This window comes from Aquarana catesbeiana, linkage group LG05 (genome assembly GCF_042186555.1).
Source record: "Aquarana catesbeiana isolate 2022-GZ linkage group LG05, ASM4218655v1, whole genome shotgun sequence".
Lineage (NCBI taxonomy): Eukaryota > Metazoa > Chordata > Amphibia > Anura > Ranidae > Aquarana > Aquarana catesbeiana.
The window spans coordinates 362891839-362908233 of record NC_133328.1 but is presented as its reverse complement, the minus strand read 5'-3'; the positions used below and the strand labels follow the sequence as shown (position 1 = coordinate 362908233).

Sequence of the window (16395 nt, the reverse complement as noted above, 5' to 3'; positions counted from 1 at the left end):
TGGAACTGCAACGCCACAACATTATGTATCAATGGGGCTTCCCCTTTTCAGTCAGATTTAACTACCAAGGTACAATTTACAGAAGCAGATCAGCAGATGAACTACAACAAACCCTTTTAAAATTAAATCTGACAGAACCCACAAGCAGCAACACTCCCACACGCAGAAGAATGGCGTCATCTTCACCTTCAGGCAGCACCTAGAAAATTTCAGAACAAAATGGGAATCATCATTCTCACAAAAGAGGCCTTTATGCCACATCATCCATGGACCAAGAAGATTCAATGGACTGACATCCTAATTCCTGATATCTCTTCATTTATTATACTAAGAGATGGTTCTCTATAAAAAACCTATATTTATAACTGAATGTAACTGCATTCTGATAGTCACACACTGTGTGGGATCATGTTACATTCCAGTTATATTTCTTATTACTTCTGATTCATATAGCCTTAGAATATATAAGTGAAATAAGGAAATTCTTGTTCAGTTATATATTATCAGGTAATAACAATAGATTTATTACTTTTTAGGACAAATATGTTCAATAATCCAGAAGTAATGGAAGCTTTTTCTTTCTTTTCTTAAAACAAATATATTATTACCTAACTAGTTCCTAGAATTATGTTTTTGTTTATTCTAATCTGAAGCAATACAACCTCAATTTTATGAGTTAACATATCTAAACAGTTACATATGAATAAAATATGTAATTGTTTACTCTAAAAGGGTTAAAATCCCAAAATAATTCAAACTATCTTCATCAATACCAAAGTTATTAACAGTACCTTTCTAACTGAATTATTTAGCCTAGGGCAAGACTAACCATATACAACCACCCTGGAATAAATAATTTCAACAAAAACTATATTCTGCACTCCAATTAATGAAACATCATTTTGATGTCTTTTGACATAGCACTTCTCTCCTGTAAGCGGAAAATCCGTGTACCCCCATTAGCCCTCCTCATTCTCCCAACCATATTATGTGGGAGTGTGACGAAGGCACTTATTCCCCTGAGAGAGATATTTATTCTCTTTCACGGGTAAATTGTGATTACTTGCAAAAAATAATTTATACAATGTATCATCTAATCTCATATGTTTTTTGTTTACTCTTTACTCCAGAATTCACTGGTTTCTTTTCTATCTATTCATCTCTTCAGTCCACACAGGTTGATCTGCGCAGTCAGCTCTGCATAACAAAAAGTAAGTCAAAACTATTTGATCTATTGCCATGGCACCACTGAATATACTTTCCCTGAATGTTCAGGGAATAAATGTCCCTCAAAAAAGGACCAAAGCCTTCCGTACTTTCCATAACAAGAAGGCTCACATAGTATGCCTCCAAGAAACACACTTCACCAAAGATTCTACTCCAAAATATATTTCTCCTTTTTATCAACAAATTTACACGGCTTCTGCCTGTACCAAGCAAAGGGGAACTCTAATTGCATTTCACCAATCCACACCATTCACCTTATCATCAGAAATTAAAGACCCAGAAGGTAGATACCTGATACTCATGGCTTATATAATGGATACAGCAATCACGATGATTTCCTACTACGCTCCTAACAAACAACCTACACCATTCCTCTCACATATGTTACAAGTGATTAATACACACAAAATAGGAACAGTGATAATGTGTGGGGATTCGAACCAGGTCCTCCTCCCATTTCTAGATAAATCACCTTTTACACCATCCAAAATAACCTCTAGATTACCTTTTTCTCAACTTCTTTCCAAATACAATCTGGTAGATTCATGGAGAGAAAGTAACCCAATGAAAAAGAAATTCACTTATTTCTCGCACCCTCATCAAACCTTCACCAGAATAGATCATATTTTTCTAACAATAGGAATGATACCAGAAATTATTGCATCAGATATAATTCCGATTCCGTGGTCTGACCATAATGCAGTATACACTACTATAGTCTCAGCCATACCAAAAGCGCATGACCCAACGTGGTGCTTACCGGACATAATGCTCAGACACCCACTACATCAGATGGCCATTGAACAAGCTTTAAAGGAATACATATCAATTAATAATACAACAGACATCTCCCCAATAACACTGTGGGAAGCTCATAAGCCTGTCTTGCGTGGTACAATACAAAGACAAATGGCACTATTTAAACGGGAACGCAAAAATCTAGCAAAAAAACTAGAACTCAATTTTAATGCAGCCTACATATCATTTCAAGATAATCCATCTCAGAGTACAAAATCTCATCTGGAAAAATCTAGATTGGAATACGATCTATTTCTCACTGAGTCAGTTGATAAATCCCTCAAACGCTCCAAACACAATTTCTACATGAATACAAACAAACCAGGTACATATTTGGCTCGGGCATTAAATTCAACTAACAAATCTTTCAAACCAATACGTTTGAAATGATCAAAAAATGTTTACACTTGTAATCCGGTTAAAATAGTCCATAAATTTCACTCACATCATGCAACTTTATACAAGACAAACAATGAATTTAATCCTACAGAAGCTGAATCCTTCTTCTCAAAAATAACCTTACCTGAGTTATCTCAGAATCAAAAAAGCAGTTTGGATGAGCCTATAACTATAGATGAAGTTGCTAACGCCATAAAAGACCTAAAACTTAACAAAAGACCAGGCCCAGACGGCTACTCGGCTTTATACTATAAAACATTCTCAGAAATACTCTCTCCCGTTCTCACTGAAACTTTTAACAAACTTCTAGATGGACATTCTTTTCGGCAAGAAACACTAATGGCAATTGTTTGTATGATCCCAAAACCCCTTTCTGATGATACTTCCTGTGTGAATTATCGGCCTATCTCTCTGTTAAACCTCGATATTAAATTATTAGCAAAAATAATAGCAAAACGCCTCAATAGCATTATAGGAAAATTAATACATAGAGATCAAGTAGGCTTCATGCCAAATAGACAGGCAGGCGATAATATACGCAGGGCAGTGTTATTGGCACATATTGCTAAAAAACGGAAAATCCCTTTATGTTTTCTATCTCTCGATATTAAGAGGGCATTTGACACAGTATCCTGGCAATATATGCAATATTCATTACAAAAATGGAGTTTTGGACCCCATTTTTTAACATGGATCAAAGCATTATATAATAAACCCAAAGCCTATATAAAATATGCTGGATACAAATCTGAAGCCTTTAATATCGAAAGAGGTACCCGACAGGGTTGCCCATTATCTTCCTTATTATTTACCCTTATACTCGAACCCATGGCCCAATACATCAGAACAAACCAAACTATAACTGGCATTGAAGTAGGAGGTATTACACACAAATTATGTATATTTGCAGACGATATATTACTTTTTCTATCATCACCACAGGTCTCTGGTCCTAATTTAATACCAGCTCTTGATGGATTTGCAGCCCTATCCGGCCTTATGATTAATCCTAAGAAATGCCTAGTGCTTAATATTTCACTCACAAACATGGAATTGATCCCGGCTAGGGCTGCACTCCCATTCACATGGGCAGAAAAATCAATCCCATATCTTGGAATTCATTTAACAGCATCTCATTCTGACTTATTCTCAACCAATTATCCTCCTGTATTAAGACAGATCACAAATCTAATAAAACAATGGTCGCAACTTCCTTTATCCTGGATAGGGAAGATTAATGCAATCAAAATGACTATTCTACCCAAATTGCTTTATCTATTCAGAGTCCTCCCTATTCCAATTCCTTCCTATTTTTTGAGAATAGTACAAAAAAGAGCAACTTCGTTTATATGGGCTCTTTTAAACCACGTATACCTATACACACACTACATCTTCCCAAAAATAAAGGAGGCCTGGGATACCCTAATTTTACTAACTACTACAGAGCAGCACATTTGGCCAGTCTGTCCAAATACCATGCAAAACAGGAAATCCCATTATGGGTATTTATAGAGGCTTCAGAAAATGACCCTCTATTAATATCAAATTTATTATGGCTTGATCCTAAAGACCGCTTTAAAATTCATAATCCCATAACTAAACACTTCTTATCTCTCTGGGATAAACTAAAAACCAAATATCAGTTACAATCTCCACACAATCCTCTCCTTTCTTTTATCAGAAATCCGGCCTTTTATCCGGCATGGATCTACCCAAATTCTTTTAAAGCTTGGACAACATCAGGCATTCAGACACTAAATGACTTCATAGCATCTAAATCATTCCTTTCATTCCCATCGCTTAGAGAAAAATATGATCTACCAAACTCTGAGATATTTAGATATCTCCAAATCAAAAATTTCTATACACCATTCCTAAAGGGGGATACACCATTATCCCAATTATCCATTTTTGAATCAATCTGTACAAAAGATCCATTTGCTAAAGGTACAATTTCATCACTTTATAATCAATTATATGGAGTAGCAAATCTTAATAGACCCTCTTACGTTCAGAGGTGGGAGGAGGACCTGGGACGAACTTTAGAAGACTCGGACTGGTCTAACATATGGCTCACATCTAAGTCATCTTCACCCAACATCTTAGCACAGGAGACAAATTATAAAGTCCTAACTCACTGGTACCTTGTACCCGCTAGAGTGGCAAAATATTCACCTAATACCTCAACTCTTTGTTTTCGAGGATGCCCAGAAATAGGCACATATTTACACATATGGTGGACGTGCCCAGTAATCCAAACCTTCTGGAAGGAAGTCTTCGTGATTGCATCTAAAATATTTAAAAAAATAATACAACCAGATCCATATTTAACTTTACTTAATCTAAAACCGGAATGGTTAACACTCTCTCAATTCAAACTTATGATCCAACTAACAACGGCTGCAAAACAAACAGTGGCCAAGGCATGGAAATCTCCTACATTGGTACTAGCAGAAACAATTCACAGAATGAATAATACAATGTCCCATGCTAAGATGCTAGCCATCGATCAAAATCAAATTCCAAAATTTGAAAAACTTTGGCATCCTTGGATAAAACAACAGTTCCTGTCAAACTTCAATGACTCTGTCCTGTTGCCATGGTAACAGATTAAATGACTTACAGAGACACCCATTCTAAGGCTTCAAAGAGAACTAAAAAGAATAAACTGACGAGCGGGACAACCTTGTGGACCATACCTCTACCTTTCAACCCTTTTTCTTCTTTCTCTTTCCTTTTCTCCACCTTACGATTAAAGCTCATTATCAGAATTTATTTGACCTATATACACTCTACTTGTAAACAATATGTATAGTAGGTATAAATCATTTAAATGCCTACAAAAGCAACTAAGGAAATGATATATATCTTTAATTTAGGTTTACGTGAACCCAATGTTTAATATTTGAAATTTCATGATATTTACCTATATAAAACCTACTGTAAAACAATGAGCTTACTTTATAGATCCTTGTAAACTTACTTTATGTATCTTTATAACATTGTATACTCAATAAACTTCTTTTGACAAGGAAAAGTTAGTTCTACCAAGTGTTGTCACAAAGAGGTGAAAACATATGCAACCAAAATAGATTCCTTTTCCGTGTCTATAGTTTTTCTGTTACTCTAAAATATTTTGAACATTCAAAGTGTTAACTATATCGGCCAAATCAAAAGGTAATATGCCATATCTGTGCGGATGAACAGTTATACAAATCACAGTGCATGGCATGTCTGCATGCAGTGAGTGAATTGAAAGATAGATCCCACACCACTTCAAAATTTTACTCTGTACTCTGGCTACGCCCTTGTTGGGATAAAAAAGGAGAACAAGTCTTTATTTTTCACAAGTAACTTGCACCGTGACTTCTACTATGAGACTACTAGACTAGAGTACTTTCTCAATCAAAGAGTACAAGGTACTTCGGGCTTAAGAAAGGTCTGATAATTGGTACAAATCCTAGCTGTAAAATGGAGTACGTTATATTTTATTCTGCTGCTGACAGACTGTATATTCACTGTAAGAGCGATTTAATGTATTCAGTGTTCATGTAAAGATATACAATTTAGGAAATTTTACAATTCTTGCACATTTACATGATGTAGCTGTGTTTAAGATACTATTTATTTTACCATTTTCTTTGATTTCTCATAACATCTTCAACCATCTTCTTTTGCATGCCTTTCTCTGTTTAGGTTCTGAGCTTCTTCTATCGTTCGGTGCTTACTATTGGACTTTTAGGTTTTGCTTGTTGGCCATTAGTTACCAAGCTGTGGAGGCAAGCTAAGGTAAACATTTTTTGGGAAAATTGATTAATTGCAATATAGTAATCCACATGCAAGTGCTTAAAGTCAAACTCCTAAGTAATAGAATTCTTATTTTGGTATCTGAATTTAACCACTTGCCGACCGCCTAACGCAGATATACTGCGGCAGAATGGCACGGGCAGGCAAAATCACATACCCGTGGTCGGCTTCGTTAGGGGAGCGATCCAGGCTGAGGGGGAGGCCACTCATTCGTGGCCACCCCCTCGCGATCGCTCCCAATGAATGAAAATCTTCCTCTGCTGCTGTATTGTAAACAGCGGCAGAGGAAGTGATGTCATCTCTCCTCGAGCCGGTCTTTTCGTTCCGGGGCCGAGGAGAGAAGACATCAATGTGAGTTGCACCAACACTACACTAACAGTAGAACACACTAGGCACACTTTTCACCCCCCCCGATCACCCCCCTGTACCCCCTGTCACAGTGACACCAATAAGGTTTTTTTTTTTACTGCATTGGTGTCAGTTATAAGTGGTAGGGCAGTTAGTGGTAGGCCCCTTAAGGTCTAGGATACCCCCTAACCCCCCCCAATAAAGTTTTAACCTCTTGATCACCCCCCCGTCGCCAGTGTCACTAAGCGATCGTTTTTCTGATCGCTGTATTAGTGTCACAGGTGACGCTAGTTAGGGAGGTAAGTATATAGGTTCGCCGTCAGTGTTTTATAGCGACAGGGACCTCCATATACTACCTAATAAAGGTTTTAACCCCCTGATTGCCCCCTAGTTAACCCTTTCACCAGTGATCACCGTATAACTGTTACGGGTGACGCTGGTTAGTTAGTTTGTTTTTTATAGTTTCAGGGCACCCGCCATTTATTACCGAATAAAGGTTTAACCCCCTGATCGCCCGGCGGTGATATAGGTTAAGTTTTAGGGTCAGATAAGGTCTGCGTCGCCCCAGGCAGCGTCAGGTTAGCGCCAGTACCGCTAACACCCACGCACGCAACATACACCTCTCTTAGTGGTATAGTATCTGAACGGATCAATATCTGATCGGATCAGATCTATACTAGTGTCCCCAGCAGTTTAAGGTTCCCAAAAACACAGTGTTAGCGGGATCAGCCCAGATACCTGCTAGCACCTGCGTTTTGCCCCTCGGCCCAGCCCTATCCAGCCCACCCAAGTGCAGTATCGATCGATCACTGTCACTTACTAAACACACATAACTGCAGCGTTCACAGAGTCAGGCCTGATCCCTGCGATCGCTAACAGTTTTTGTTGGTAGCGTTTTGATACAGTCGCTAACAGTCAGGAGCTTTTTTGCCTGTGAGTCTCACTAGTGTACCACTAAATTTAGAGTCCAAAATGGCAAATCGAAGGTACACTAATGAAGAGGTATACACATTTCTGAGCATGACAAATAGTGAAGAGGAAGTCACTCATCTGTCAGATTCAGGCTCAGAATACGATCCTGTAGATGACAGCGGCTCCATGAAAGATAGCTCTGATGACAGAGTTGTGGTCCCTGCCAAGGTCAGACGTACCAGACCCCAAACTTCTTCTTCTGTCGTTGATGTGCAAGAACCGCAGGTCCCTCGTATAGAGCAGAGCAGTACTAGCGCCGCACCAGCACCAGCGGCCTAGTACACCCTGGTCGTACATCCAGCACTGCAGTATCACGTGGCGAGTCCCATGAGTGCAGTTCAAGCTGGCAAGGTGGGAAGCACAAGTAGTGTCCCGCTGCCACCAAGAAGACGAACACAGGCCCATCGTGCCCATAGTGCTCTTCCTACTGCATTCGCCAATCCTAATTGGGAACCCACCACTTCAGCAGCACCCGTACTTCCCCCATTCACTAGCCAACCCGGCATTCAGGTGGAAATGATTTTACGTCACTTGATTTTTATTCGCTGTTTTTCACCGAAGATCTCTATAGATCTATTGTGGACCAAAGCTGGTCAACACATCGCCACTATTCCCCAGTCCTCCCTTGCCAGAGATTGGAGACTAATTACTGTCTTGAATTTAAGCTCTTTCTGGGCCTTTCCCATAACATGGGCATAACCAAAAAGAGTGAGTTCATATAGGTCATATTGGTCCACTGACCCAATTCACCATATGCCCTTGTTCTCTGCCTCCATGACCAGGGCACGATACAAGCAGATCTTGCGGTTCATGCACTTCAATGACAATGAACTCTGTCGTCCTCGTGGAGACCCTGGATACTATTGGCTCTACAAAGTTTGGCCCCTCGTAAACCACTTCAACCAACGTTTTGCAGACTTGTTTACTCCCCATCAAGTTGTCTGCGTTGATGTGTCCCTGATTAAGTTTTCTGGCGCTTGTCATTCAAACAGTACCTTCCCAGCAAGCGTGCCAGATATGGGGTCAAGATGTATAAGCTCTGTGACAGGGCCACAGGCTATACATGTAGTTTTATGGTTTACGAGGGAAAAGATAGTCACGTAGAGCCGACAAACTGCCCTGACTACATAGGAAGCGCTGGCAAGATTGTGTGGGACTTGGTGTCACCCTTATTCGGAAAGGGGTACCACTTGTACGTGTACAATTATTACACGAGCGTGCCACTTTTTAGTCACCTTTTTGATCATCAGATTGGAGCATGTGGCACTGTGCGACCTAATCCCCGGGGCTTTCCCCAGCGGCTTGTAGATTCCCGTCTTAGGCTGGGGGAGAGAGCCTGCTTGCAGTGTAAAAATTTGCTCGCTATGAAGTGGAGGGATAATAAGAATGTTTTCGTTCTTACCTCTCTTCATGCAGACACGACGGTCCAAATTACTACAGCGACTGGTGTTGCGAAGAAACCTCTCTGTGTCCACGAATATAACCAAAATATGGAAGGGGTGGACCTCAATGACCAGTTGTTGGCGCCGTACCTAGTTGCCCGTAAGGCCAGACGCTGGTACAAAAAAGTGTCTGTTTATTTATTTCAATTGGCTTTTCTGAACGCTTATGTGCTATAGAGAGCTTCAGGACGGACTGGATCCTTCCTTAAATTCCAGGTAAAGATCGTCAGAGCCCTTCTGTTTGCAGACGGTGCTCCACCTCACCTTCCCCAACCAAATGCAGTAAGCCGGCTGTATGAGAGGCATTTTCTTTATGTCCTCCCGAGTACCCCTACCCAACGAGCCCCCCCAAAAAGATGTCGTGTCTGCAGCAAGCGCGGATATAGGCGTGACACCCGCTATTATTGTCCCTCCTGTCCTGACAATCCTGGTTTTTGCATTGGTGACTGTTTTGAACGCTACCATACACTAGTTGAGTATTAGCGTAGGGTACAGCACTGCACAGATTAGGACACACTTTCACAGGGTCTCCCAAGATGCCATCGCATTTTGAGAGACCCGAACCTGGAAACGGTTACAGTTATTACAGTTACAAAAAAAAGTGTAAAAAAAAAAAAAAAAATATATAAAATAAAAAAAACATAAATAGTTGTCGTTTTATTGTTCTCTCTCTATTCTCTCTCTATTGTTCTGCTCTTTTTTACTGTATTCTATTCTGCAATGTTTTATTGTTATTATGTTTTTATCATGATTGCTTTATAGGTATGCAATTTTTTTATACTTTACTGTTTACTGTATTTTATTATTATTTATTTAACCATTTTTTTGTTTTCAGGTACGCCATTCAGCAGCAGAGCGCATTTATTTATCTTTACAGCAACAGCGTTTGCTCCCACGGTACATAAAGCCGTGACTCCAGCGCTGTCGGAGGTGATTTCACCACCACAGTTACATACTTCAGCATATATGCCGAAGCATGGGGGCAGCAGGAGCGGAGGAGCGATTTGCTCCCACCATTTGCGGGAGGATGCCCCCATGCTTCGGCATATATATATTTTAGGCACAGGTTGCGTTAAATGTTTTATTTTTTACTATGTTTTTTTTTGTATTTGCTTTGCAGGTATGGTAAGTCTTACTGTTATACTGTAATGTTACTTTGTTTTATTGTTAACCATTATTTGCTTAGCAGGTACGCCATTCAGTTGCAGCGCGGATTTATTTATCTTGACAGCAAGAGCGTTTGCTCCACGATACATAAAGCCGTGACTCCAGCGCTGTTGGAGGTGATTTCACCACCACAGTTAAAAAAAAGAGCAAATATGCCAAAGCATGGGGGCAGCAGGTGCAGGGGCAGAGGAGCGATTTGCTTCTACCTTTTGGGGTGGATGCCCCCATGCTTCGGCATATATAAACGGTGCATGTATGCCCATCATTAGAAGTGGGTGGATGAAGGGAGGTATTCTAATGGTGGGCATACCCACCGATCAATCTCTTTTTTTCTTTCAGCCCACAGCCTGCATGAAAAAAAAGTTTACAAAATATGCCCAACAAGGACCAGCAACATACTGGTATATTGCTGGACTTTGAGTGGTTATACCAGAATGATGCCTGCAGGTTTAGGTATCATCTTGGTATCATTCTTTTCAACCAGCGGTCGGCTTTCATGTAAAAGCAATCCTAGTGGCTAATTAGCCTCTAGACTGCTTTTACAAGCAGTGGGAGGGAATGCCCCCCCACCGTCTTCCATGTTTTTCTCTGGCTCTCCTGTCCCAACAGGGAACCTGAGAATGCAGCCGGTGATTCAGCCAGCTGACCATAGAGCTGATCAGAGACCAGAATGGCTCAAAACATCTCTATGGTCTAAGAAACCAGAAGCTATGAGCATTTCATGACTTCGATTTTGCTGGATGTAAACAGCGCCATTAGGAAATTGGGAGAGTATTTTATCACACCGATCTTGGTGTGGTCAGATGCTTTGAGGGCAGAGGAGGGATCTAGGGTCTAATAGACCCCAATTTTTTCAAAAAAAGAGTACCTGTCACTTTTTATTGCTATCATAGGGGATATTTACATTCCCTGACATAACAGTAAAAAGGATTAAAAAAATATATGAAAGGAACAGTTTAAAAATAAGATAAAAAAGCAAAAAAAAAAAAAAAAAAAGCACCCCTGTCCCCCCCTGCTCTCGCACAAAGGCGAACGCAAGCGGTCTGGCGTCAAATGTAAACAGCTATTGCACCATGCATGTGAGGTATCACCGCGAAGGTCAGATCGAGGGCAGTAATTTTAGCATTAGACCTCCTCTGTAAATCTAAAGTGGTAACCTGTAAAGGCTTTTAAAGGCTTTTAAAAATGTATTTAGTTTGTCGCCACTGCACGTTTGTGCGCAATTTTAAAGCATGTCATGTTTGGTATCCATGTACTCGGCCTAAGATCATCTTTTTTATTTCATCAATCATTTGGGCAATATAGTGTGTTTTAGTGCATTAAAATGTAAATAAGTTTTTTTTTCCCCAAAAAATGTGTTTGAAAAATCGCTGCGCAAATACTGTGTGAAAAAAAAATGAAACACCCACCATTTTAGTCTGTAGGACATTTGCTTTAAAAAAATATATAATGTTTGGGGGTTCAAAGTAATTTTCTTGCAAAAAAAATCATTTCTTCATGTAAACAAAAACTGTCAGAAAGGGTTAGAAGAGTGGGTGATGTGTGACATAAGCTTCTAAATGTTGTGCATAAAATGCCAGGACAGTTCAAAACCCCCCCAAATGACCCTATTTTGGAAGACACCCCAAGCTTTTTGCTGAGAGGCATGTCGAGTCCATGGAATATTTTATATTGTGACACAAGTTGCGGGAAAAAGACAATTTTTTTTTTTTGCACAAAGTTGTCACTAAATGATATATTGCTCAAACATGCCATGGGAATATGTGAAATTACACCCCAAAATACATTATGTTGCTTCTCCTGATTAAGGTCATACCACATGTGTGAGACTTTTTGGGAGCCTAACCACGTACGGGACCCCGAAAACCAAGCACCGCCTTCAGGCTTTCTAAGGGCGTAAATTTTTGATTTCACTCTTCACTGCCTATCACAGTTTCGGAGGCCATGGAATGCCCAGGTGGCACAACCCCCCCCCCCCCCCATGACCTTTTTTTGGAAAGTAGACACCCCAAGCTATTTGCTGAGAGGTATAGTGAGTATTTTGCAGACCTCACTATTTGTCACAAAGTTTTGAAAATTGAAAAAAGAAAAAAAAAATTTTTCTTGACTTTCTTCATTTTCAAAAACAAATGAGAGCTGCAAAATACTCACCATGCCTCTCAGCAAATAGCTTGGGGTGTCTACTTTCCAAAATGGGGTACTTTCCAAAATTGAGGGGGTTTGTGCCACCTGGGCATTCCATGGTCTCCTAAACTGTGATAGGCAGTGAAGAGTGAAATAAATAATCATTTGGGGGGGGGGGGTGCTATCTTGGCATTTTATGGCCTTCGAAACTGTGATAGCTATTGAGGAGTGAATCAAAAATTTACGCCCTTAGAAATCCTGAAGGTGGTGATTGGCCCCGTATGCAGTTAGGCTCCCAAAAAGTTCCACACATGTGGTATCCCCGTACTCAGGAGAAGCAGCTAAATGTATTTTGGGGTGCAATTCCACATATGCCCATGGCCTGTGTGAGCAATATATCATTTAGTGACAACTTTTTGTAAATTTTTTTTTTTGTCATTATTCAATCACTTGGGGAAAAAAAAATTAATATTCAATGGGCTCAACATGCCCCTCAGCAATTTCCTTGGGGTGTCTACTTTCCAAAATGTACACCATTGAGTGTCGTTGTTTTTATATGCCTTTAGAATAAACTGTAATTGCATTGTGTATGGGAGTGTGGCCAATCCTTTGTTCACATACATCTCTGGGCGTGCACTCCATTCCACTGGCTATTCATCCTAATTGCTACCTTGCCTACTCACCTGGAGCAGCTGGAGTCGTTTTTGCAGACCCAGAGTGGTTTTTGATTCAGGGGTGCAGTTGTTTGGGGTTTATTTATTTTGGAGTCAATTTGTTTTTATTTTATGTTTCTATTGTCTTTTGTTTAGGTTAACCACTTAAGGCCTGGAAAGATTTACCCCCTTAATGACCAGGCCACTTTTTGCGATACAGCACTGCGTCACTTTACCTGACAATTGCACGGTCGTGTGACGCTGTATCCAAACTATAAACAAAAAAAAGTGACAATTTTGAAGAAAAAAACTACATTTTTTTACTTTTTGCTATCATAAATATCACAAAAAAACTAATTTCTTCCTTAGTTTAGGCCAATATGTATTCTTCTACATATATTTGGTAAAAAAAATCGCTATAAGCGTATATTGATTGGTTTGCGCAAAAGTTATAGTGTCTACAAAATAGGGGATAGATTTATAGCATTTTTGTTATTATTAATTTTTTTTTACTAGTAATGGCGGCGATCTGTGATTTTCAGCGGGACTGTGACATTGCGGCGGACAGATCGTACATTTTTGACACTTTTTTGGGACCAGTGACATGTATACAGCGATCAGTGCTATAAAAATGCACTAATTACTGTATAAATGTCACTGGCAGGGAAGGGGTTAACATTAGTTAGTGATAAAAGGGTTAAATGTGTTCCTAGGGAAGTGTTTCTAACTCTTTGGGGGCTGGGCTGACTGGAGGAGGAGAGAAATCGCTGTTCCTTATCACTAGGAACAGACAATTACTCTCAGCTCCCATCAGAACAGCGATCCGCCATGTTTACACTGGCAGATCCCCGTCCTGCCTCTGTGTGGAGCGAACGTGGGTGGCCGGCGGACATCGCGCCTACCGGCCATGTGCATGGGCTCTGGGGGCCTGCTATATCTATTACAGGAAGCAACGCACAATGACGGCGATTCGCGTAATAGAGCCAACCTGCCGCAGTACAACTGCGGCGGCTGGTCTTCAAGTGGTTAAACAGTTTTCTTTTCTGCAGCAAGCCTTAATTTTTTTTTTTTTTTAAAGTGGCTTTTGTTTTTTTTTTTAGCTGCAAGGCTTCCCTTGAGAAAAAAAAAGGCTTACCGTGTATACTCGAATAAAAGCCGAGTTTTTCAACACATTTTTTTGTGCTGAAAATGCCCCCCTCGGCTTATACTCGAGTCAAGCACTTTTCTGCAGCAGAGAATGATATTTTCTGAACCGAGTTTGGGGCCCCGTATCTGGGGTCCACTTGGTGCTAGGAACCCCAGTTAGTGTGCAAACCCAGTGGAACTAGCACTACAACATATCCAAAGCTGGGGTTCCTAGCCCCAAGTGGTCCCGAGATACGGGGCCCCGTATCTCGGGGCAACTTGGGGCTAGGAACCTCAGCTTTGGATATGTTGTAGTGCTTGTTCCACTGGGTTTGCACCCAAAATATGGGGTTTCTAGCACCAAGTGGCCCCGAGATACGGGGCCCCAAAATCAGTTCGGAAAATGTCATTCTCTGCTGCAGAAAAGTGCTTGACATTTTCCGAACGGAATTTGGGGCCCGTATCTCGAGGCCACTTGGGGCTAGGCACCCCAGCTTTGGATGTTGTAGTGCTAGTTCCTCTGGGGTTGCACACCAAATTTGGGGTTCCTAGCACCAGGTGGCCCTGAGATATGGGACCCCAAATTCGGTCAACTGTGTCCATCTGCAGCAATGTCATTTCGGGACCCTTTGGGTCCAGAGACCCCAAATTTTGGCTGCTGCTAGGGGGCATCTAGGAACCCTTAACTACCAAGTTCGGAGGACCTATGGCTGCAAATGGGCACAGTGAGGCATGCAAATGGGCACAGTGAGGCTACAAATGGGCATTGTTGATGCTCTTTTCCATTTACAGTAGCTGCGCATTTCTCACCCTAAGCTTATACTCGAGTCAATAAGGTTTCCAGTTTTTTGTGGTAACGTTAGGTGCCTCGGCCTATATTCGGGTCGGCTCGAGAATATACGGTATGTTCCAGGGGTGGTATTTCAGGGTTTACATTTCTTTTGGGGATTTCTTGATTTTTTATTTTATGTTTTTGGGGCATTTTTTTAAGGTTAAACTGCTTTTTTTCTGCTGTCCTTTAGGAAAAGTGAACCTTGTTTCAGATGATATTAATTTGGGCTTTTCATTTTTTTGGAGGATATATGAACTTTTATGCTGATAGGGTTTTTTATTTTTTTATTTTTTACAACAAGGCTTCTCTATAGAAAAAGCTTTTATTTCAACAGTGGTATTTTGGAGTTTGTATGTTCTGCTATTTTTTGTTCTACCTGTGCATTTGTCTCTTATAATTTTGAGCTTTAAATTGCAGTATAAAATTGTCTTACTGCTGCTTTTCCACTGCTGTATCATCTGTGATCAATTCATTCTTGTATTAAAACTCCTACCTGTGCTCTTGGTCATTAACTACTTTGGGCCTAAAATTGCATTCAAAATTTCTATTTTTTTGCTGTGAAGTTTTTCAAGCAGCAGCTGAGCAGGATGATAGGCTTGATAACCTGTATTAAGTAGCCACCCCAGCTTGGCCAGTCAGCACAGGCAAACCCCTGGCTACGTGTGAAGTTGCCTGCAACAGCCCTTTCCGGGACTGGGGCAGCAGGAGAGTTGAACGTCTTATGGGGACACATATGACTGGACACAAGTTGAAATCCTGGACACTACAGCACTAAGGCATTTCATGCAGGGTGCTGTACATGTCCAAGGGAGTGGATCCTAAACATGAAAGGGTACCCAGTCCTTGAAGGTCTAAGTGACAGGAATCCGCTGTGAAAGGTGAAGATTGGGCCCTTGGTTTCTAATTGGCCCTGCGCCTGGACGGGTAAGTGAAACCCCTTTATTTTTTATCATTGTGGGTTGTCCCAGTGATTGTAACAATTAGACAAGCTAGCTAAAGGCTGGACACCTGTGTGCGGTGGCCATACGGGGGAGTTCTGGGCTAGCTGTGGCTGTTTGCAAAGTAAACCTTTTTTTTGCTTATGTCTGGCTGTTTTTTACCTGTAAGATGGAGCACGATGGTGCGCCATTTCACCTTGGTTCGCCATGGCGCAGGTGCATTCACAGGAGTGCAGTTGGGCTCAGTTGTTTGGCGGCCATGGCGCACGCAGCTTCGCCCGCACATGTGCCGTAGCCTTTATCTGGGCGCACTAAAATTCACATCGTATGCGAATACAGTCACACCCATTCGCCGGGACCGCGCACATGCGTGCACACACACGCATAGAACGTTCCAGCTCACACTCAGCAGCAGGCCAAGCATGTGTGCTTCGAGAAGACAGCTGTGGGACACAGCAGGCTCTAAACAAACACTTGCAGTGGTTCTTTTTTTCTTACCCAGGTCTCGTGAGTCACCAGGTGCTGCTTGGCAGGCTAAAGGTGCTTAGCAGGATTGCTGCATA

The 16395-nt window shown here is 41.0% G+C and overlaps 1 protein-coding gene across 4 annotated transcripts in view; it reads left to right on the top strand.

Annotated features, from left to right (window-relative positions):
- The window catches only part of PIGN (phosphatidylinositol glycan anchor biosynthesis class N), a 637819-nt gene that overhangs the window by 401016 nt on the left and 220408 nt on the right, over window positions 1–16395 (top strand). For all 4 annotated transcript variants that reach the window (XM_073630904.1, XM_073630905.1, XM_073630902.1 and 1 more), the window contains one exon: window positions 6121–6213. In XM_073630904.1, the coding sequence (XP_073487005.1) occupies window positions 6121–6213 (93 nt within the window). The remainder of the gene's footprint in view (window positions 1–6120; window positions 6214–16395) is intronic.